The sequence below is a fragment of the Pseudorasbora parva genome, chromosome 24 (genome assembly GCF_024679245.1).
Source record: "Pseudorasbora parva isolate DD20220531a chromosome 24, ASM2467924v1, whole genome shotgun sequence".
Taxonomy (NCBI): Eukaryota; Metazoa; Chordata; class Actinopteri; order Cypriniformes; family Gobionidae; genus Pseudorasbora; species Pseudorasbora parva.
The window spans coordinates 27,105,571-27,130,290 of NC_090195.1; the positions used below are offsets into that span (position 1 = coordinate 27,105,571).

General features: G+C 39.4%; 1 protein-coding gene across 1 annotated transcript in view; it reads right to left on the bottom strand.

Annotated features, from left to right (window-relative positions):
• Positions 1–13,091: 13,091 nt before the first annotated feature.
• The window catches only part of kmt2ca (lysine (K)-specific methyltransferase 2Ca), a 196,490-nt gene continuing 184,861 nt past the window's right edge, over positions 13,092–24,720 (bottom strand). The window contains 10 exon segments of the mRNA XM_067434810.1: positions 13,092–15,023; positions 17,110–17,218; positions 17,683–17,756; positions 17,871–17,987; positions 18,608–18,782; positions 19,221–19,363; positions 19,779–19,915; positions 20,133–21,285; positions 22,247–22,342; positions 23,057–23,196. Of these exon segments, the coding sequence (XP_067290911.1) occupies positions 14,931–15,023; positions 17,110–17,218; positions 17,683–17,756; positions 17,871–17,987; positions 18,608–18,782; positions 19,221–19,363; positions 19,779–19,915; positions 20,133–21,285; positions 22,247–22,342; positions 23,057–23,196 (2,237 nt within the window). The 3' untranslated portion in view covers positions 13,092–14,930.

A 24,720-nucleotide genomic window follows, 5' to 3' on the forward strand; every position in this document is an offset into this window, starting at 1 on the left:
TGGTGTCACTAACCACTTGCAACAAGGTGTTGTGTGTTTGGATTTTGGAGGTATCACACACCCCTAACATGCCAGGCGTGCAGTAACAGTGTTTGCTCACTTAGCCCAGCTTCCAGATATGAACTGTGGATTTGTCTTTCATTTAATTTATTATATTTTATATTTCCTTTTACTGAAACACTAAAGAATCAAGATGAAGATATTTCCTGTACTATTGTCTGTACTCTCACTGAGAGAAAGCACATGCTGTCAGAGTGTTTTGGGAAAGTTTCTGGTCAGAACTGGAGCTTAATCAGCTCCAACCTTGGAGAGACTGAGTATCTGTGTATGTGCGCAATATTCTGTGTTACAGATCAGTGTTGAGGTGGTGTACCTAAGAGACGGATGGACTTGTTGATTGGGCAAGCTGACACTGCTCCAGACCCAGAAGGTCACTACAGGCCTAATTCTGGGGTAAAAGCGCCAAAAAGTGACACGTCAATGGACACGTGCATCTGATTAACTGACAATGTGTGAAAATTTACCATGACTGTGCATTTTCTCTGAGCCAATCAGAATCATCCACTTTGCAGTAATGACGTGGATAGACCTTTTAAACAGTGTAACTGCTGAGACAATTGTATGCATAATAGGGAAGGGCAACGAGACGGTCAGAGAGGGAGGGTGGCCTATGAACTCCTTGTGAGACTTTAAGCTGACTTCTGCTGTTGAAACTGCAAATTATTGTAAAAAAAGTAAGTAAAAAATAATAATAATTGCACTCCTGACTCTTTGTCTTCATTTTTCACTACTGGTCTTGGGTCATAAACTGTTAACCCCAATATTTTCTCAGAGAGAGTTCACATACATTTCAGTGCTTCGGATCTTATCAGTGAGGGAAAGTGACAATTTCCTGAATGTCACAGTTGTTGGAAACAATTACAACCATTTAAAGGCACACAGTAACAGAACTGACGCAAGAATTACGGACACATTTTTATGTGACAAAAGTTATTTATAAAAACATGTAATGTTGTAGAATTAGGGTAGCTTTTACCTGATTATTTTGCAATTGTTATATTTTTCTATTTATTTGTTTAACTTTTTGATAGTATGTTTTTAAATTGGTATGTTTCTTTGTATTTAACTTATAATGCATTGTTTGTATATTTGAATGTTTACTTGATCTTATTCCTGTGCAGTGCTTTGAGATGCCATTTTTAAAGGTTCTATAAAAAAAGTCATTATTATTATTAATTTGGACAACAATAAATCATGACTAACTAAATATACAAATTACATTTATTAATATTTATTTTTAAATTAAATTTATTCATATTTAATTCTATTAACTATCCAAATCAAACTAGCCAAATCAAATTTTGTTGCAATATTTTCCTGTTTAACACTGTGAAGCTGCTTTGACACAATCATCATTGTAAAAGCGCTATATAAATAAAGTTGATTGATTGATTGATTGATTGATGACTTTTAGCTATAGACACTTTGTAAAGAAAATATTATATTGTTAAGATCTGTAACATATGTGATACATGACAATGAGTAACACATTATTAAAATAATTAAAAATACAACCAATTTGAACAAAGGGGAAAAAAAGAATGGATTTTGAACCACCAAATGTAACTTCAATAATAGAATCAGCCAAATAAGATCATATGAGCTGGGATGACACTGATATCCTCAGTCTGTTTCTTTAGAAAACAGCAATTAACATGAATTATAAGTATCCCCAGAAGATATTTAAGATGTGGAAATGCCTAGTGGTTAATTATGCCTGGTACACTGACTATGACTGTGTATTACTGTGTTTCTGTCAGGACCATTATCGTCAAAGATGATTTGTGATTAGAAGTTTGGAGTTTGTTCTCTTCTAGGCAAGAACTCATCCAGAGCTTTTTTCCCCCCCCAATCTTATGGGGGAAGCATCATCCCAAGCCACAGCAAGGACAAGGGGGTGGCAGTGGCTCAGTTCATGTAGGTTGTCTACAAACCGGAAGGTTGGTGGTTCGATCCCCGGTTCCACCTGACCAAGTGTCGAGGTGTCCATGAGCAAGACACCCAACCCCAGCTGCTCCCGACGAGCTGGATGGCGCCTTGCATGGGAGACACCGCCGTCGGTGTATGAATGGGTGAATGTGAGGCAATATGTAAAGCGCTTTGGCCTTAGGGTCTGTTGAAAGCATATACAGTCTTGTTCAAAATAATAGCAGTACAATGTGACTAACCAGAATAATCAAGGTTTTTAGTATATTTTTTATTGCTACGTGGCAAACAAGTTACCAGTAGGTTCAGTAGATTGTCAGAAAACAAACAAGACCCAGCATTCATGATATGCACGCTCTTAAGGCTGTGCAATTGGGCAATTAGTTGAAAGGGGTGTGTTCAAAAAAATAGCAGTGTCTACCTTTGACTGTACAAACTCAAAACTATTTTGTACAAAAAAAAATTTTTTTCTGGGATTTAGCAATCCTGTGAATCACTAAACTAATATTTAGTTGTATGACCACAGTTTTTTAAAACTGCTTGACATCTGTTTGGCATGGAGTCAACCAACTTGTGGCACCTCTCAGCTGTTATTCCACTCCATGATTCTTTAACAACATTCCACAATTCATTCACATTTCTTGGTTTTGCTTCAGAAACAGCATTTTTGATATCACCCCACAAGTTCTCAATTGGATTAAGGTCTGGAGATTGGGCTGGCCACTCCATAACATTAATTTTGTTGGTTTGGAACCAAGACTTTGCCCGTTTACTAGTGTGTTTTGGGTCATTGTCTTGTTGAAACAACCGTTTCAAGGGCATGTCCTCTTCATGAGTTCATCAGTCCACAAAATGTTCCTCCATTTCTCTTTAGGCCAGTTGATGTGTTCTTTGGCAAATTGTAACCTCTTCTGCACATGCCTTTTTTTTAACAGAGGGACTTTGCGGGGGATTCTTGAAAATAGATTAGCTTCACACAGACGTCTTCTAACTGTCACAGTACTTACAGGTAACTCCAGACTGTCTTTGATCATCCTGGAGGTGATCATTGGCTGAGCCTTTGCCATTCTGGTTATTCTTCTATCCATTTTGATGGTTGTCTTCCGTTTTCTTCCACGTCTCTCTGGTTTTGCTCTCCATTTTAAGGCATTGGAGATCATTTTAGCTGAACAGCCTATCATTTTTTGCACCTCTTTATAGGTTTTCCCCTCTCTAATCAACTTTTTAATCAAAGTACGCTGTTCTTCTGAACAATGTCTTGAACGACCCATTTTCCTCAGCTTTCAAATGCATGTTCAACAAGTGTTGGCTTCATCCTTAAATAGGGGCCACCTGATTCACACCTGTTTCTTCACAAAATTGATGACCTCAGTGATTGAATGCCACACTGCTATTTTTTTGAACACACCCCTTTCAACTAATTCAACTAATTGCCCAATTGCACAGCCTTAAGAGCGTGCATATCATGAATGCTGGGTCTTGTTTGTTTTCTGAGAATCTACTGAACCTACTGGTAACTTGTTTGCCACGTAGCAATAAAAAAATATACGAAAAACCTTGATTATTCTGGTTAGTCACATTGTACTGCTATTATTTTGAACAAGACTGTAAATGCAGTCCATTTACCATGCATGTTGGGGTAGCCAAATTTAAATTCAATGTATGGCATCTATTAGGGTAAACTTACACCCCCTGGGGCAGCGAAATCCCATAGAACAAGCAGGTTGTAATCACAGAACTAGTATTAACCTAGTAGTCTGGTCTAGGAAACATAGACCCTGCAGCAACATCTCCAAATAGATGCAGCAAGCAATGAAATACAGTGAGTGCTTCCTCATTTATGATCATGATTCTGCTCCTGTCGAGGTGATTCTATCGGCCGAAGGAGAAGACGATGACCCCCACGACTCCAGAGATCTCTGCTGTGAAACGGAACAACTGTGTATTTAAGCACAACATGTTATTGATATTCTTAAATAAGCTAAAGCCACAAGCATGTTAACATAAACACAGCATGTGCAATATGATTGTGTTCCCAATAGCAACTATAGCTTAAGACCAGCATGTTTCCAATAGCAACCAGATAGCTTTTAGAGTGAGCAGGTTTCAAATGGCAACTAAAAAGAACTTCCAGCGTCTTTCCAGCGTCGAAAGAAGCGTCTTTCCAAAAGCAATTAGCGTTAAGAACACACCTGCTTCCAACAGAAACTATAGCTTTAAGAACAAGCATGTTTCAAAAAGCACTATAGCTTCCAACAGCATTACAGCTAAAGAACACACTTTTCCAAATAGCATCTATAGCTTTAAGAATTAATATACAGATAACATAATCAACACTGAACTGACTCAACTGAACAATGAGTTAACTATTATCTTTTTAGAGATGCATTACAGCAGATTGTTTGCACCATGAATGGTTGGTTATTCCTGTCCCTCACCGTAAGCTACTTGAATACGTTATAAAGCACCACAACAAACAAAAGCAACCTGACATTTTACAGCAACAAACAAGTTGCCAATGACAACAGATTTAACCAACTGTCCTCCAAAGACTCTATAGTTCGTTTTCAAGCACCTTATTCCGACCTATATTTACGTTTTAAAGTCATGCGCCCTCTAGCTGGCATAAAAATAATGACAGTGTCGTGTTACGTTTGACATATGACTATCGTTACCAATCAAAATGCATATTCATTGTAATGCAATGTGTGGACTTTTTTGACCATTTATCATATGTCCATTTAGCAAAAATATATATTTTTTAATGTACAACTACACCCACCCCGTCCCTAAACCTACCCAGTGATTTATAGTGAATACACACTTTATGAGCATGCGTGTTCCCTGGGATCGAACTCTCGATCGCATGATCACATGTTGTTGTTGTATAGTGCAATGCTTTACTAACTGAGCTATGCAAAACCTGAAATATTAAGCAAATAAAAGGAAACAATGCTTTAAAATCAAAGTGTCCTGCTGTCAATAGGAGCACAACTTTAGAAAACGCTCCTGTGCGTCGTATTTCATTAACTAAAATATTGTCGATAGGGGCGCAATTTTAGTAAACGCTCCAATGGGTCGTATTTCAAGGAAGTGACAAACAACCTATAGAGGCGTATTGGTTGGAGGACATGTTGGATTTAACGCACATTTGCCAATATGATCGCATAGTCTAGCACAAGCATTTACTGAAAATGATTAGAAGTGGTGGCCTTAAGCAACAAGCATGTTGCCATACCCTGATAGCGTTAAAAAGGAACTTAGCTTAGCTTCGTGAAGACATTCAGGATGAATGGAAAGTGAAATATAGTCGGCGGTGATGTGAATGCTAGCCTAAATCACTAACCTTCCTGCGTTCACGTTGCAGATGAGAAAAGCTCAGTTTATTGGAATAAATTGTGTATTTCATTTAAAATTGTCTGAGTAACTCGCTGTATAAGTAATAGCACTCAGTTGAATGCAGTAGTTCACTCTTAGCTAATCAGTAACTACTATTTTTTCATACCTCCCAGAGGATTACTTACTACTAGCCTATACAGGTTCATAATTAGGCCTAACAATGTAATGCTTCATGATGGCACTGCTGGCACTGTTGGAGGATTACGCCAATAGCAGAATAAGAAGAGAACGAGCAAACTGTTTGTCTCATTTATCAGCAAAACTGTGTGTAAAGTTAAAATTAACTAAATATTTTTAATTAAAATAAGACTTTATTTAAAATAAAGTATTTTATACAATTACATTTTTATGGATATTTTGATATATTTATTCTGCAACATAAAAATGATATTGAATGATATTCAGCAATGGAATGTGTAAGGCAAAAATGGCATTTATAGTCCGTATCTAATATTTTTTTAATGTCTTTTACCTTTGACAGTGTTAAACATGGTGTCACGTGGATGGGAATATGCATGCAAATGATATGCAGATGAGGTCATGCATAATAAAATTAGGCATTGTAAGGGGAGGAGACAGGGTGGAGAAGCACGTACACACAATCTGCTGCTGGCTGTGATTTATAAAGGGATTTTTGCGCAGTTCTGGTATACGCATGGTTTTATAAATCTGATTTTTTGTGTGTGCAAAATCTAGCTTTTGTGCATACGTACAATTTTACAATGAAATCTACGGAAAGTTTTACAAATGAGGCCCCTGTTCTCCTGGCAGCCGCCAAACCCAGACTTGTCCATCGGATTGCCAGACAGAGAAGCGTGATTCATCACTTCCGAGACCACGTCGCTCCTGAGTCCAGTGATGGCGTGCTTTACACCAATGCATCCGATGCTTTGCATTGCACTTGGTAATTATAAGGCTTGGATGCAGCAGCTCGGCCATGGAAACCCATTTCATGAAGCTCTCTACACACTGTTCTTGAGCTAATCTGAAGGCCATGCAGTTTGGAGGTCCGTAGCTATTGACGCTGCAGAAAGTTGGCAACTTCTTCACACTGTGCGCCTCAGCATGCGCTGGCCCCGTTCTGGGATTTTATGTGGCCTACCACTTTGTGGCTTAGTTGCGGTTGTTCCCAATTGCTTTCACTTTGTTATAATACCACTAACAGTTAACTGTAGAATATTTAGTGGTGACAAAATTTCACAAATGGATTTATTGCACAGGTGGCAACATCACAGTAGCACGCTTGAATTCACTGAGGTCCTGAGAGTGACCCATTCTTTCACAAGTGTGTGTAGAAGCAGTCTGCATGACTAGGTGCTTGATTCATACACCTGTCGCCATGGAAGTGATTGGAACACCTGAATTCAGTGATTTGGAGAGGTGTCCTAATACTTTTCGCAATATATTATGTTTGCCTCAAATTGACAGGAATATCTAACCTGTCCGCTTACATGGCAGACGCAAATGCATGTATCCAATTTATATCAGATTTATTTCCATTCCTCTATTTTTAGTCCTAAAACTAATCTGAGAATGTTGGAATACAAGTGTTTTTTTTTTTTTCCTGCTTACACGTTTGTGGATCTTATCCGATTTGTGCTGCATAACAATTAATAAAAAAGGATTAAAAAGTGGGGGGTGGGGCCATTGATTTTAAGTCAGAAAGTGAGCAGGATATATTAAAGGAACTGTATGTTAAGAAATGTATGTCAATTAATCATAAAATGGTCCTGATATGTCACTAGACATTAATAATAATAATAATAATAATAAATTTTATTTATAATGCACTTTATATTAAACAAACTCTCAAAGTGCTACAGAATTTAAAAAAAAAAACCCAATCAACAACAATAAATAAATAAAACTGAAAAATAAAATAAAATAAAATAAAGAAGTAGCAAGTCAATTAAAAGCTCTGCTGAAAAGGTGGGTTTTAAGACCACGCTTAAAAGTATCTATAGTCTGTGGAGTCCGCAGGTGGTCAGGGAGAGCATTCCACAGACTGGGGGCTGCAGAGCAGAAGGCCCGATCCCCCATAGTACGGAGATTGGCTGTGGGAGTTTTGAGGCGATACAGCGAAACAGAGCAGAGGTTACGAGTGGCTGTTTGTGTGGTGAGGAGTTCCTTGAGATAGGAGGGAGCATCACCATGGATGCACTGGTGGGTAAGGAGCGATATTTTGTACTCGATCCTGAACGACACAGGAAGCCAGTGGAGTGATTTTAGAATGGGGGTGATATGGTCGTATTTGCGCACCCTCATGAGGATCCTAGCAGCGCTGTTCTGAATACACTGCAGCCTCTGGAGATTTTTGCTAGGGATGCCAATAAGGAGCGCATTGCAGTAGTCCAGCCTGGAGGAGATAAAGGCATGGACAAGCTTCTCCGCATCAGCCAGTGATAGAATGGGACGAAGTTTGGCAATGTTTCTGAGGTGGAAGAAGGAGGTCTTACACAGGTGTTTGATGTGCGCTTCAAAAGTAAGCTGTGATTCCATTCTGACCCCCAGATTGGTGACTGAAATGGAAAGAGGAATGACCTGATCAGAGAAAGCAATGCTGGTGATAACGGACTTCTGGACCTGAAGTGGAGTGCCGACTAGGATAGCTTCAGTCTTGGAGCTGTTTAGCTGCAGAAAGTTTTGCTTCATCCACGCCTTTATCTCATCCAGGCAAGTGATCAAAGTGGATGGTGTGAGGTCAGCAGAGGGAGATGAACTTGTCCTAAAGTAAAGTTGAGTGTCATCAGCATAGCAGTGAAAAGAAATCCCATGCCGGTTGATGAGACGGCCAAGAGGGAGCATGTAGAGTATGAACAGGGTGGGTCCGAGCACAGAGCCTTGAGGGACACCGCAGGTGACATTGTGTGACAGGGATGTAGCTTGTCCTAACGCAACATATTCAGTTCTCCCAGTGAGATAAGAAGAAAACCAGTTGTGGACCGAGTCAGAGAGACCAATGGTGGAATGTAAACGGTGAAGGAGGATGATATGGTCAACTGTATCGAAAGCTGCAGTTAAGTCCAGGAGGATGAGAAGGGATGGGGAACCAGCATCTGCCGCCATCAAAAGATCGGGTCATGAAACCCCAAAACACTTTTTTTGAGATGTAAACAGATATAGGCTGCACATCATTGAAAACACTAAGAGTACTCATTAATGGTATTCATATGTGAAAATAGTTATTTTTGCATTTTTCAGAGCGATTTCTGTCTTCCGGTTTGAAAAGCTTAGTCGGAGCAACGTCACAAATGCTGACGTCGGCGCGGCCTTTTCGGCCCAAGTATGGGCTGCTGGGCACATGCTGACGTCGACCGCTCTGAGCAATTCTCGATATATATTCATGACATGAAGCTCATTCAGTCCAATCCCTGCACTGTAGTATGCGTACAAGATAATTTAGTTAATATGCATGAGACAGTCACTTCTGTCAGGCTCGTATGCCATCATTATTGTAGAGATATGGTGGGGAAGTTTTGGAAGCAGCGTGCGGAAAAGTCACGGAGGAAAGCTAGGCGTTGTGCTGATACGAAATAACGTAAAGGGCGCCGAGCAAGCTGTAACCGGCGCCGTCTGTGGAAGCCTTTGCATCAAAGGCTCGGTAAAGTAAAATTAACTTGAGCAATCGCACGCCGAACCTGCAAGCATTGCCTAATTTTTGTCAGGAGTGCAAAATAACCAGTCTGTAGGATAATGAACAAAAGCCACGTCCTCTCCGTTTTATTTGTGGTCACAGCCATGCACTACACCGCATGTGTTCGGGCTCTTAGTGAAACAGTGTGCATATTTGGACAAATATAGATTTAGCTGCCGAGTGACCGCGCGGATCGTCACGGCAACCCAGCGCGCGCCGCTCTGTGCTTCAGATGCGCGGTCGAGACTATGAAGCCTCAAACCCCTTCGCTTTTACCCCGATCTAGAATTACACATCTCTATCACATCGCATGGGTGGTTCACGTTCTCTTATCACGTCGGCACGTTGTTCATCTTGCCAAACAGCGTGCATATTTGGACAAATATAGTTTTATCACGTTTGCAAAATATTTCGTCATGCATAACATTTATTTTCATTTCTCACTGAATTATGCTGGTTTGAAGAGCTGAATGATTTGCGATCTCTGCTGCACGCCACTCATAGCTCTCTCATTCGCTGTACTCATCCCTCATTTAATCTCACTGTTGTAAACAATGCTAACGTGAACCAAGAACATGTCTCAGAACCGCTGTAACCAGGGTTGCCAGGTCCCAGAAATATTTCTAGCCCAATGACAACTCAAAACCCGCCCAAATGGAATGAAAACTAGCCCAATTTTTCAGTGTCCAATCAGATTAGACAACCACTGGATTCCCACAAAGGGCCTACAAATAAACTCATATATATATTTAAAAATATATAAAATTGATTGTTATAAAAAAAAAGTATCTTGTGCTCACCAAGGCTGCATTTATTTGATCAAAAATACAGCTAAACAGTATTATTGTGAAATATTTTTACATAAAATAAATAACTATTAAAAATAACTTTTCTATTTTAATATAATCTAAAATGCAATTTATTTATGTGATTCAAAACTGAATTTTCAGCTGAATTATTCCAGTCTTCAGTGTCACATGATCCTTCAGAAATCATTGTAATATGATGATTTGCTCCTCAAGAATTATTTATTATTATCAGTGTTGAAAACACTGAAAGTTCAAAAGAACAGCATTTATCTGAAATGTAAAGCTTTTTCAACTTTATAAATGTCTATACCGTCACTTAATTAATTTTTAAGGCATCCTTGCTGAATAAATGTATTCTTTCTTTGTTTACCCACCCCCTACCCCCGGTAGTACAATGTTACTAAAGTTTTCTATTTCAGATGAATACTGTTTTGTTTTTGTTTTTTACTTTCTATTAATTAAATAATCCTAAAAGTGTTTTAAAATTGATAATAACCATATGTTTGTTGAGGAGGAAATAATTATATTTTAATGATTTCTGAAGGATCATGTGACACTGAAGACTGGAGTAATGATGCTGAAAACACAGCTTTAAATCACAGGATAAATTACACTTTTCTATATTCAAATAGAAAACAGTTACTTTACATTTTAATAATATTTCACAATATTACAGTCAACGTTACTTTTTTATTTTTAATAAAATAAATGCAGCTTTGTTGAAGATACTTATTTCAAAAACAATCAAAATAGTCGATTCCAAAATTGTGTGTGTGTAACGTTAAAGTTTACAATCTCAGGGCTGTCTTCTTTTAGACATTATGCTCTCTTCCCACCCTTCTCATGTGGTGCTGAATAGATTTCAGCATTAAAGAGAGAAAGCATCCGTGGTGATGGTTTTCTCCATTTACCTGATATTTTATAGTGCTGCTTGTTCATCCACGGACAACTGAACCGATCCTTCAACCACCAAAGGCATAACTCATGTGACGTGATGATGCTTGATTTGTGAAATGCTCGAGTGACGTGTCTACTCACGTGCGGTTGTTGCCAAGTGAATTCGTTCCCGGGGATCAATACCCACCGTTCCATTTTAGTTTTTCTTTGGCTCTTTTATATTGTTTCGCGGCCGCGGTACTTTTTAATTGTAGCCCAAAAAACCGCAACCCGCGGCTCCGTAATTTTTCCCGCAACTCCTTTTTTAAAATAGCCCAATTGTGCGGGAAAACCGCGACCCTGGCAACTATGGCTGTAACTGCTGCTGTTGCTATCGCTAATCTTAATGCACAATGACACTCCCCTATTTATGCAAACCATTCCCTCATTCCCTCTGTCAGTAGTGTTTCAGCATCCGGGTTGCCAGCTCTGCTCTAGTTACCACAGCTGCAGCTACAAACGTTCCTGCTGATCCTGCAGCCGATCTGGTAACCTCGAGTTGGGGTGAGGTGATACACCGCTCTACAGTCATTTGAAAGTCATTGTGGTACCAGTTTTGGCCACAGTCTTACATACACTTCCTTTAAAGCTTAACATATGGCTTCGGCAGGTGCGTAGTATGATATAAGCGGGGCAGCTGGTGCTTGAATTTTCCGATGTAAATCTGTGGTGAAAAATGGAACTGCAGCTTTCATGCTGGCCTAATTATTTCCATGTTACCCTTACGTAAACCTCAATCCAGACGACATCAATCCGCTTCAGCTTGGTGTATATTAAGTCTGCATCAGGTCAGTTGACATGTCTGTTCCTTTTTCCTATGTGGAGTAGCGTGTCAAATTAATGAAAGAATAAATCCTTTAGTTTAAACATGCTCATGTGAATAGCCTTTTTTAGGGGTTTCCGGTGTGCACGCTCCCATCAGTTACTTGCGCCTCTTGATGCTAGATAGAAGATCACACGCACAGCTCTTACTGGTCTACATGTGTTATAGCCTAGAAATCTAGACGCACCCTAGCGGCAGCAAATCTAATCTGCCGTGAGTGTCGTCTAGCAACTCTCAATACTCTTCTGAGCTGTAAACGCCAAACTCTGGTCGCGCCAATCACATTGTGTAGAGTCGGTGGGCGGGGCTTAACATAATGACTACGGCCAAGTTGCGTTTGCGTGCTTCTAGTAAACACAGAAACTGGCGAACGGCGGTCTTTCGAATCAGCTTTCACCGTGACTCTGGAAGACTTGGAGTTAAGCTTTTCTCTTAGAAAAGAACAAAGAACTAGCCTGACAAGCCAGACCCACATCAAGATGTTTGGTCTGGAAACTCACCATTGACAGTGTTCAATCCGAGGGGCGGGATAAACGGCTGTCTTTCATACTACCTCTGCACGCAATTGGATAGAGCAACCAACCAGAGCAACGAAGGTGAAGCGGAGCTAGTTGATAGATTAAACATTCGCTGTATCCGGTCGGCAAAACTCAGAACACATCTTCTCTTCTTAAGAATGACTTCAGTGCCGTTCTTTGTTCTTTTCTCAGAGAAAAGCTTAACTCCAAGTCTTCCAGAGTCGCGGTCGAAGCTGATTCGAAAGACCGCCGTTCGCCAGTTTCTGTGTACTTACTAGAAGCACGCAAGCGCAACTCGGCCGTTGTCATTATGGCCCCGCCCATCGACTCTATACACGATGTGATTGGCCCGACAAGAGTTTGGCGTTTACAGCTCAGAAGGGTATTGAGAGTTACTAGACGACACTCGTGGCAGATTAGATTTGCTGCCGCTAAGGTGCGTCTAGATTTCTAGGCTTACAAAGAACGGCGCTTAAGTCATTCTTAAAAAAGGGAAGATGTGTTCGGAGTTTTGCCGACCAGATACGGCGAATGTTTAATCTATCAACAAGCTCTGTTTCACCTTCTTTGCTCTGGTTGGTTGTAGTGCTATCCTATCGCGTGCAGAGGGAGTTCGAAAGACAGCCGTTTATCCCGCCCCTTGGATTGAGCCCTTTCTATGGTGAGATTCCAGACCAAACATCTTGATATGGGTCTGGATTGTCAGGCTACGCGTGTTAGCGATTAGAATACAAAAGTAATCATAAACTAGTGCTAAGACACATAATCTGCCCTACCTAAATTTATGGCCAGGAGTCTCTAGGGATGAACCTCATGAACGAGGGATGCTAGAATAGTTTGTACTAATGTTATGGGATGCCACTTAGTTACAACAGATACATGATGATACAACAGAACTTTCCTCTTTTAGTGCTTGACTCCATTTGAATATAGTCTTGAACTTAAACCCTTTTGACTAAACCTCATAATGAACAGAGAAAAAGGAATATGATGTAAAATATTTTATTTTGTTTTTGTAAATGATTCTAAATCTGATTCCACAAACTCCAAAACCCACACATTGTATACTTCCAAAAAAAAAAAAAAAAAAATGTTTTAACATTGGATACTACTATACAGGAAAAAGAAAAAGACAAATACTGTTAAATGTTCGAATATTGTACAAGAAAGGGAAACAATATCCAAGAAATAAATTATATTACAGCCAGTCATTCAGAAATTATGTACAATTGATTTATTTGAAAATTGAAAAAATACATCATGCCATGTATATTACAAGCTCAGGACTGTTTAAGAATACCAACAGTTGCAGTCCACATTAGTTGTGCACATGAAAAACTTCATTTCAAACTGGTCTGCAAAGTGCCACTACCAGGTTTGAATTATTTCATTAACTTCAGTGAGTTTGTGACATCATACCATGATTTTTACTTTTCCACAAACCAACACCAAAAAAAATAATAATCTTACTTTATTCTTTAAGTGTAAACAAGAAAGAAGCATACTTTACATTTCATTAAATGTCTATGCATCGACTTTTCTGAATGTGAAAGGCATTGAACTTCATCTCTAAAGTTCTAAACGTGAGTCTATGCTGTGGAGCGTTAAGAACAGCTCGTGCTCGATATGGGGAACTATCAAATGCATTATGGGTGACTTCAAATGGAAATTCACAGCACACACTAATCTGATGAACAGAATTAAGATGCCACAATCACCTCGGCATGATTGGTGCTCGTTTTGACTGCAAAAATATATAAAAATGGCAAAGAAAGCAAAAGTAAGGAAACAGTTCTTCAAGTGGTCAGATCATTTTAGACAATATTGATTCTACATTCTAAATACAACAAAAATACTCTGAATTCTTTCATTTTTACAGATTCTGTACAATTTTATACAATATACTCTCAAAATGATATCTTGACATCCTTCTTAAATACTTTTAAGTTTAAGTTTTTTTTCTTCTTTTTTTTTTTTGAAAACAAACAAAGGGTCACCCAGACAGCTATGATAAAGTTAAGGTAACATTTGGTCGAGTATTTAAAAATTTTCATTTATAGACGGATATTTACACATCGTATAAAGTAACGTTCTGTCCAATCGGCAGGCTTTCCCAGCAGCTCGACTCTCTGCTTTTCCACATCTTTAAAAAATAGCTTCGATCAATAATAAATACAAAAGCCGTCTCTTATTTTACAGAAATCAAAACAAAAGAAAAAAATAAACTGACTCATGGAATCAAGTATTTAAACGGTATCTTTCGGTTTTAGTGCAAGTTAATAATTCCCTTAGCTTTATCCCTAAGGAAGTCTTCTCAGTACATTCCTTGTTCAGTGGTGTCTACATTTCTGTAACTATGTGTATATATTTGTATATTATATATATATTTACCCAGAGGACCTGCCTCTTTATATCTAAATAAGGCTGTGGCCAGCACATTCAAGCCTAAGCCCACCTGAAAATCCTGTATACCATTCGCCTAGCTCGCCATTGTCTCGTCTCTCATGCAGGAAAAAAATACATTTACATTGTCTTTGCAATTCAGAGTTACCAGTGTGCAGCCTGTTTATATTTTAGGTGAAGGTGCTCAATCATAAACTACATCAACTCATCCGCCCACTGAACCAACACAGAGTTGGTTTAACGTTCTGAAAACCAGGCAGTTATGCCTTTAAAACCCCTTACAGTTCTGCGGTCTAAATTGTGCCCTAACATTTTGTATGTTATATATAATCAGAATTGAAGTAATAAAATGTTTTCTGAGCCTAAAAAAATAAAAAGGAATGCATATGCTGATTAATTCTCAATCTTTTTGCTGATGTCTTTCAATTCATCCATTTCCTGCAGTTGACGGCACCACAGGTACAAGGGATTTTATGCTGATCATCCTCCAGATCAAACTTGTAGTCGTAACACAACTGAAAAAACAAACAAACAAAAAAAACATGTCAATGCTATTTTATGCACTTATTTACACTGCATCCAGAAAGTTTTCACAAAATGTGGAAAAGCTTCACTTTTCCCACATTTTATTTTACAGCTTTATTCCAAAAAAAGATTCATTTAATTATTTTTTTCCCTCAATTCTACCAACAATACATCATAATGACAATGCGAAAGAAGTTTGTTTTGAAATCTTTGCAAATGTATTAAAAATATAAAACTACAAAAATCACACGTACACAGCCTTCACAGTATATCACAATCAAAGTATTCACAGCCTTTGCCATGACACTGAAAATTGAGCGCAGGTGCATCTCCTTGGCCTGAATGGCAAGTGTCATGTCTGGAGGAAACCAGGCACCACTCATCAGCTGGCCAATACAGTAGAGACCTGGCTACAGTAAAGCATGGTGGTGGCAGCATCATGCTGTGGAGGTGTTTTTCAGCGGCAGGAACTGGGAGACTAGTCAGGATTAAGGGAAAGATGAAAGCAGAAATGTAGACACATCTTTGATGAAAACCTGCTCCAGAGCTCTCTGGACCTTAGACTGGGGTGAAGGTTAGTCTTCCAATAGGTCAATGACCCTAAGCACACAGCCAAGATAACAACGGAGTGGCTACAGAACAACTCTGTCAATGTCCTTAAGTGGCACAGCCAGAGCCCAGACTTAAACCCTATTGAACATCTCTGGAGAGATCTGAAAAGGGCTGTCCACTGGCGCTCCCCATCCAACCTGATGGAGCTTGAGAGGTCCTGCAAAGAAGAATGGGAGAAACTGCCCAAAAAAGGTGTGCCAAACTTGTAGCATCATATTTCAAAAGATTTGAGGCTGTAATTGGTGCCAAAGGTGCTTCAATAAAGTATTGACCAAAGGCTGTGAATACTTATGGACATGTTTTTATGTTTTTAATTTTTTAATAAATTTGTAAAGATTTCAAACTAACTTCTTTCACATTGTCATTATGGGGTATTGTTTGTAGAATTGAGGAAAACAATATGAATTTAATCCATTTTGGAATAAGGCTGTAACATTACAAAATGTGGAATGATTTGCTATATGATAAATTGAAATGAGCTGATAACATCATCATCTTCTCCAGAACGATTGTACAGCTGAATCAAATTTTGTTGCAATATTTTCCTGTTTAACACTGTGAAGCTGCTTTAAAACAATCTTCATTTTAAAAGCGCTATATAAATAAAGAAAAGTGAAGCGCTGTGAATACTTTCCGGATGCTTTGTACACTGTTAAAGAGTTGGAGTCTCATGCTAAACATGGCTAAAATTTAAAAATTAGTTGGACATATGACGGAAAATTTCTGTTCCAAATACACTCCTTCAGGATTCTAACAAGTTTCAGAAAGGTTTTTTTTTAGTTTGGCCCTGTAAGACTTCATAAAGAGGGGCATTTCTCCTAGATGCGCATGTGTGCCCATCAACAAGCTTCATTCGTGTTACGGGAGCCGTTGGCAGCGCTGTCATTTAGACCACAAAATCAACAATGTCACTAAATAAGTGTGTTTCTGGTTGTGAGGGAAAGATAACCTTGTTCAGCTTTCCAAATAACCCAGCATTAAGAAAACAGTGGATGCAGTTTGTTTGTTCCCGGTCATGAGTCAAAACCGCAGGTGGTGAGTGAAACTGCATCACATTTCTGTTTTTTTTGGCAATCAGCGAGTAGGTGCATATAACGTAAACAACACAAATATATAGTGAATCAAGTTATTATCCAGGGATATGGATATTATCCAGGGATAATGCCATGATGTATTGTGTGTGTGTGTAGTCATGACTTTAGCTCCACCCACCACAGGTCTTCACAAGTTCGGCTGTTTTCGGAAAGAAATGGTACAGCATATCTGTCTTTTATAAATATTATCAAAATAAAGACTCTTCAGAGATATGAAAGATGCAATACTACTCAAGATTAACATGAGATTAACAAATTGTGTGTGTTATGACCCATTTAAACATCAATCTAACTGGGTCAAAGGCCGCAATTTATAGATAATATGTGGGGAACTGATGCCTTTCAGAATGGTGGGATACACTAGGTTTACCTCTTCGCCTCTCTGGATTCTGCGGTTGGAACTGATGATGATTTTGTGATCTCTCTCAAAGGTTACAACCTCAGCAATACAGTTGGGTGCACAGGAGTGGTTGATATACCTGGTGGATAAAACAATTGTTAGAAAAACATTTAAACTGGATTAAGCAGGTAAGGGCCAAACATGCTACACAAGCTATGCAATGTTCTGCTGTGTGTGTGTGTGTGTGTGTGTGTGTGTGTGTGTGTGTACTCGTCTCTTTAGCTCTGCCTACACGAGTTTGGCTGTTTTCGGAAATAATCGGTACAGCATATCTGTCTTTTAAAAATATACTAAAATTAAAGACTTTTCCAAGATATGAAGGATGCAATACCACTCTATAGGTCAAGATTAACATGAGACTGGCAGAAACTGTGTGTTATGTACCCCTTATAATTGATATTAAACGCTACATGAATGCTCACACACATGCAAAGGCATGGCCAAGCATTAGTATCTGCTTTGCATACTTGTGTAGACGTTTCTGGCCGTAATGTCTAAAGATAACAGTGTTGGCATTGCTAGAAATTCAAGTAAATTTTCCACCTTGCAGGTCCTCCTGTAATAGTTGCATCAATTACGTGCTCACTATCGATGCGAAACATGTAGACTCCACGATTCTGCAAGAAATAAACACATAAATAAATAAATTGACACTCACTTGGACAGAATAAGTGCTTGTTCAGCATGACTTTTAATTGAATATTTAAATTCAATTTGATTATAATGCATACCTGTGCTTCATACATCTTCTCTTTCCTGTTTGCCACCTCACTGCGAATGATGGTACCGATGTATTCAATAACCATGGTGTATTTTTCAATGTCCCTAGCAGCGTACAGCCCTAAACCCTGGATTGAAATAATGGAAAAAAAATGTATTACAGGTTGGAGTCACTTTTAAACAATTAAGCTAAAGTTTATCTTCAGAGTTTGGAATACAAGTTTGCTTCTTTCTAAATACTGCATGGTACTAACTGTATACTGCTAACTGTAATCGAAAAATCATGTAATGCCTGTTTCACTTATTATTTTTCGAATTTGTCTTAAATAGTAGTATTTTATCCAATTGTACCGTGACCTCAAGTGAAATAGGTTATCTTTATAGAGGGATAATCACTGGAACGTGACAGTAACTAAACAGATGTATTTAATTGAAATAAAGTCCCTCAAACTTCCAAACAGATGTATATCTTGAGGTAATTATTCCACAGCCTTTTTAAGTTAACAGCTATAAAGACTATTTACGTGTGATACTATAACCTGCACTAGCGTGCAGATCTGACAAACCATTCACGCGAGTGATGCGACCAGAGGTGTCACTCCGTGTCATAGGCTGCAGACCCCTGGTCTATGCTTACAGAACATTTGCATGATGTGAGCATACAAACAGTCTTATACTGCAGAAATATTATGAGTATATAAGTTAGCATGCCAGTCCAAACATTGAGCCATAATAATGATGTTTCTACCTGTATACGTGAACGAGCCAGGTAGACGTTGGACTTCCACTCAGCCTTCATACGGCGGTACTGAAAGGACTTGGAATGGACAAACTGCTTGCTGTATGGAGCGACACCCATCTCAGTCGGGATCCCAGAACTCTGCAGGGCCTTAGAGGAGCTACTGCTAGTCAGGGTATGAGGCCTGCATGAGAAACAAGTGCTTCAATTTTTTAGAATTTTTCAAAAACTGCTTTGCATACTTCCAGTGAAGCGTACCAAACAATCTACTACAAATTCCACCAAGACAATAAATAGGCAACATGTACCCAAACACACAACATGATTGGTATGATTTACAAACAAATGATTGAATGGCTTTTTGACTGATAAATTATACTCATAACCAGAGTTATCTTGATTGGTTTGAATCACTAAATCAGTTGGAACTGTTCTTTACTTCACGGCACTTAGTCTCTCTTTTCATAGTAAAATGGATGCATAATGATTGATAAATCACCAAAATAAGCAGCAAACTGAGCTCAAACCGGGACATGAATGGATGTTCAACTCACAGACCACAGGGACAGCAGGAAATCCAATACAAACATGGACGGAAAAAAGGTTAAATTATACAGAATACCTTAACACAAACCTCTTGGCATGTGTGCAAGCTTTAGGTTCAGAGCGGGCACATCCAGAGGGGTTGATGGCCAAGGGCAGCTGCATCAGCGGGTTACGGCCATAACGGAATGTGTATTGCTCACATAACTCTACTCCAGGAAGCTAAGAAAAAAAAAGATTAATGTTACGACACCAGGAACGTTTACAAAAAATAAGGGATACTATAAATGTGCAAACACCTTTTTTGTTTCAGCAAATTAAATTTTATGGCATCAAATAAGTAAGACATGCATACAAACAAATACATTTTTTGCACAATGGTATTTCTTTAAGCTTTGGCGGTTTTTTTGTTGTTGCAGATTTAGAGAGCCTGCCCAGCCAACAAAAGTAGACATGTAGACATCCATTCACCAAAGACAATTTTCAGAGATAAATGTCCATGTGTATTTAGAAATTGCAAACAATGACAATTGTCATTGTTTGTGCTGTATTTTAAACTGACCAGTGTCTTTCCATAGCCCACAACAATCAGAACATTATTTTCTTCATAAGTTTTTTAAAGCAAGACTTGACTTACAGATTCCACAATCCTGGTAACAGCAGATACAGTCAGTCCAAATAGGTCCTCTCCCTTCAGGTAAACAGGGAAGAGCTTCAGAGATCCTGTCTCGCTCCTTCTCTCCGCCACAGGCTCCAGGACCTTATCCCACACACCTGCACCGCAACATGAGGAAATTATTATATAGTTACTCCCCCCTCCCCATCCAATATTCTGAGAAGAATCAGATAGATGTAATTCTATCATCTGATCCAAAATCAAAATGTGGAACAATCTCATTTCAGTTTTTGATGTTTATCTATATTGGTACCAGATATCACTAGGGGAAAAAGAACAGAACTGGTTGAAAGCACAATCCAAACTATTGCTTACCTTTTGGTGAGGATCCAGTAAGAACCATGTCATCATAACCCTGCTCCACTACACGGATGATGAACTCAGGGTCACTGTCTTTCTCATCGATGGAACACACGTAGTGGCAACGGCGGTTGCCATGACGCATGCTCCAGTAGATCCGGCTGGCCTCGTAGCCCACAGGAAAGATGGCAGACATTGAGTGGAAAGGCTGCATCTGGTGAGGAAGCAGCTGACCAACGGAGTGGAACACCAAGCTGCCCACACGGAAGGTGTGCTCTCGCTCACCCCTCTGTATGATGCTGGCGATCTGTCGTGCCTCATCCCTCTGCACGTAGACCCTACGGAACACGGCAAAGCAGCGAAGTTCATGCTCGGTTCCTGCCAGCCCACCTAGTATTGAGCCGGTTCCTCTGGGTCTGTGCAGATGGCACAGCATAGTCTTATCTTTGAAGAATGTGCACTGTGCTTTAAGGGCACAAGTAAAATGGTATGCATTAGTGCAACGCAAGCGGTGGCAGCCACTCGTGGCACCGATTTGCTGACAGTATGTGCAGCGCACCGATAGGCCTCTCCTTAGGGCCAGCTCTACGTTAATGAGAGCTCCTGCCTGGGTCTCATAGACTTCAGTAGACCACAGTGCACAGTTGAGGTGCACCCATAAATCCAGATCAAGGTTTAGCAGACGGGCCGGCCCGTCAGTGAGCCCGTCACCTTCTTCGTGGCAGAAGCAGCAGCGGCGCAAGTCTTTGGGCATGGGCTCAGGCCTAAGAGACATCCCCAGTTTCTTCAGTAGTTCATCAACCTCTTCTTCTCCCGGCAGGTGGTAGTTACCCTTAGGTACCACAATTTGAACACTCCACTTTCTCCAACGTAACGCCTTCCAGCGCTTCCCGAATGAACCCCGAGGGTCATCCACACCATTGTGTACCGCTCGTGGCCGAGGCTTAAGCTTCACTGTGACCTTTAGAGCATCAGATTTACAATCTCCTCTGAGTGTCTCAGAAGTGATGGAGGGGAAGGACATTATCTGAGTTGGGGGTGGAGACTGCTTAGGCTGCAGCTGAGCCAAACAGTGCACGTCAAGGTCTGATATATTGTTACTGTATTGATGAAACACCTTCGTGGGATTATGCTTATCCTCAGAGTCAGATGGTGGAAGCAAGTTTGGCTGTGAGAGCAGGAGAAAGCAAAGACACTCTTTAACTTTGAACAAAAGGAGTTTTGAGTTTTCATTACTTGGGAAATAAGCAACTAGCACCAGCAGTAGTTTTAGTTATATTTTAAAATATTAAAGGTGCACTATGCAACTTTCCGTCCACTGGAGGGCGCCTATTCAAAACAAATGCGTAGTTTGATGACGCAAAGTTTGAGCGCAGTATCTTGGGACACGTGGTCTTCACATCACAGCCGGTGGAAAATAGGACTCGGGCAGAAATCACGTTCATGCATGCGGTTATTAACGTTACTGTAGTGTAAAGCAGAGCAGGACCGAGTGTTGTGGACCTGAGCTCAGCTGCTGGAGCGATTGTTAAACAAATACCCGCCTCACAAATACCGGGACTTTTATTATGACGGGACGGTACACATTCGCCGGGCGCCTGCACTGATCCGCTCTTCCGGTTATGATTATGAGGTAATGGAGCTCTGTTTATCATATTAGATACATTTAAGTGTGTTTAAAATGATGTTATGACGTTACTCCGTGCGTTCACTTGTTCACACTGCTAAGAGTAAAGCGCTCCTGCCAAGTAAAACCCGAAACCAAGGGTAGCGCAGATATGACGCAAAAGACAGGCGACTCCCTCAAACGCAATTCTGAAACGTCCCGGTCCTTAGGTAAAATAGCAATTTTCTCACAATTAACAAATAGTTGGAAACATTTGGGATATTGTAGGTACTCAACTGAACAAAATATAAAACAATTTAAACCTAGTGGATTTTGATATTTAACTGCAAAAATACTACATAGTGCACCTTTAATGAGACTACTTTACAGTAAATCTTGATTCAAGAGTTAGAATGTATGGCCATCATCAAAAGAGACACTCCATGAGTAGGTAACAACTTTCTAAATATAGCTAAAGTTACCTAGTGACTTAAAATTCTGATTAATTGTGGTTTATACTTACTTTACCATCTACCAATTTGGTTTGCATGGAGGCTGAATAGAGAACAAAGCAGTTATGGCTACAAAAGACAAGGCTCCCCTCAGATCTTCCATGGCCCTGTAGAAAGAACATCTGTAAGATCAGGCTCACCCTAGGCAGGCATCAGGGCATGCCATTTTCTATCTACTGAAGCAAATTATCATTAGATCGAAGTGCCACAATGGCAAGAGATCAAAGCTTCCACATGTTGCAAACCCATGATGCTGATAACATAGGAAATTAGATTTGCATACTATTAAAAGAAAATGGAGGGGGGAGGGGTGGGAGACATCAAAGGTGTCCCATGATTTAAATGACCTGAAATGGGCTAAACTGTTTTTGAACTTGGGCATCTTACACCCTTTAACAAAACGTGCCTCAGTACACATGTTCCCTTGGGTAATGTCAGTTAACTCAGTGACTGTATTGGGGTAGATTTTTGCTTCCCATCAGGGGCTGGATTAGCATAATTGGAGCGCTATTCTGTGCCTCCTTGAGGGGCTTTGCACATTTTCAAGTGCTTTATGGCTTCAGCCTTCTTCAGTGCTGTGTCAGAGGATGTAGTTTAGACCCACACCAACTGGTTGAACAAACCCTTTCACAGTCCTTAGGGGGTAATATGAGGTCTAATGACTCCAGGCTTCCAGGGGACAGTAAAACATTGACTATACTTATATGTTTTTTTGTTTAAGTGTATTTTTGTTGAGTTGCATATACTGCATTTCGGGAATATAAATGACAGTCATCTGGGAACGGTAGTTTGGGACTTTCAATCACAATTGCGTTGCATACCATTTTATTTATTGGCAGGTCTTTGGTGGACTTCCGAACCCCATTTCCAAGAACCACCACCCTGCAGTGGGAGCACCACTGGGGTTTAGGCCCTGGACTGCCTCCACCCATCTGATAGTCTGGTCTGACCACAACTGAACCTGTAAGATAAGAAACATATCAATCAAACCTCCAACTATGCAGTTGCAGGGGAACATCTGACTAATTACATTGACCCTACTTTGTAAACAATGTTTTTTTGTTTAAGTGTATTTTTGTTGAGTTGCATATACTGCATTTCGGAAATATATTCAACTTGCAAGTAGGTAAACAAGGATGTCTAGTAGAGACCTGCACTCCCACGAGAGTACCGCAGGATCTGCAGGACCCAACTCAACCGAGTGCGGCGCGGGACAATATTTGATGGGTGATTTTATATACAATAAAATAAAAACGATTTACAGGCGCATGGTCGGAAGCTAACCCTCGCGTGGTTCATAGGCATGGAACAGCCAAGCCTACCATACACTGGCAAAATGTCTGCACTGCATGACTCAGGTGAATCACTTAGTGCTACAGATTTTAGTAATTTATTAAAGAAAGGAACATGCAAAACTACTGGTCTACTTTGTTATTGAGGAACAAGGATATTTTTTGCTGTTGTTTAATGTTTGAAGGAATTGCTAAAAGCAAAGAAAGCAGTATTAGACCCTAGGCTCCTTCTACTTTGAACATGAAATAAATACAGGTTTATTATTATTATATAATTTATTAGGTTATACTATAGCCTAATTATAAAGGTATATATTTTTTTTATTTACATTTCTCTTTTTTTGCTGTATTTCCATGTTCTAAGTTCCTTGTTCATGTTCATCCATTTAATTAAATGCAAATAAAACGAAACATTTGTTTATTTTCATTTTTAAAAAAATGTATTTTTATTTAACAAGGGAGCAAGTGAAAAAATAATAGCAGGCAGAATATGCAATTTATAAAAAAAAAAAAAAAAAAAAAATGTAAATACCCGCAGGACTTTGCGCCCTTGCGAGTAAACCTTCACCCGCACGGACTGGGTGTGTGATATATTTTCATCTTGTGATTCTTTTTGTTAATGAATGAATTTTATTGCAAATGTGTCATTCGTGTGTTGATAATAAGAGGCTCTACAAGCTCGCCAGAATCTCACTAAATCCTTCAGATTGGTCAGATGATGAACTTCCTATAATTTACATAAGTATAATTTTGTCAACAATCTTCCAGGATTGTTCTTTATTGTCAAAGTGAAATTCTTTGGCTGGTGCCTCATAATATAGGAAGGCATCATCTGATGCTCTCACACTCACCTTAGGTGACGTGTGACTAAAAACTAAATATTAATATTAATGTAAAATCACTACAGTGTTTTGTTTGTTTCATTATGTGTGTCCGGCAGTTGTTCATTAGGATTTTGATGTTTTTAATTTTTAATTTTGGAGTTTATTTCTTTAATAGTGTTAATCGTTCACCGCTTCCTGCCGTAGCTCCTCTCCATGATAACAAACTTTGTTAAAAAGCACTTTCAAGGACCTGTATCTATGTATGTTTATTTAAAAAAAAATTCCAGGCCCTTGACATTTTTTTCCGTTTTCAGATTCACAAATTTTCAAGGATTTCAAGGACCCATATGAACCCTGTAAATCACAACA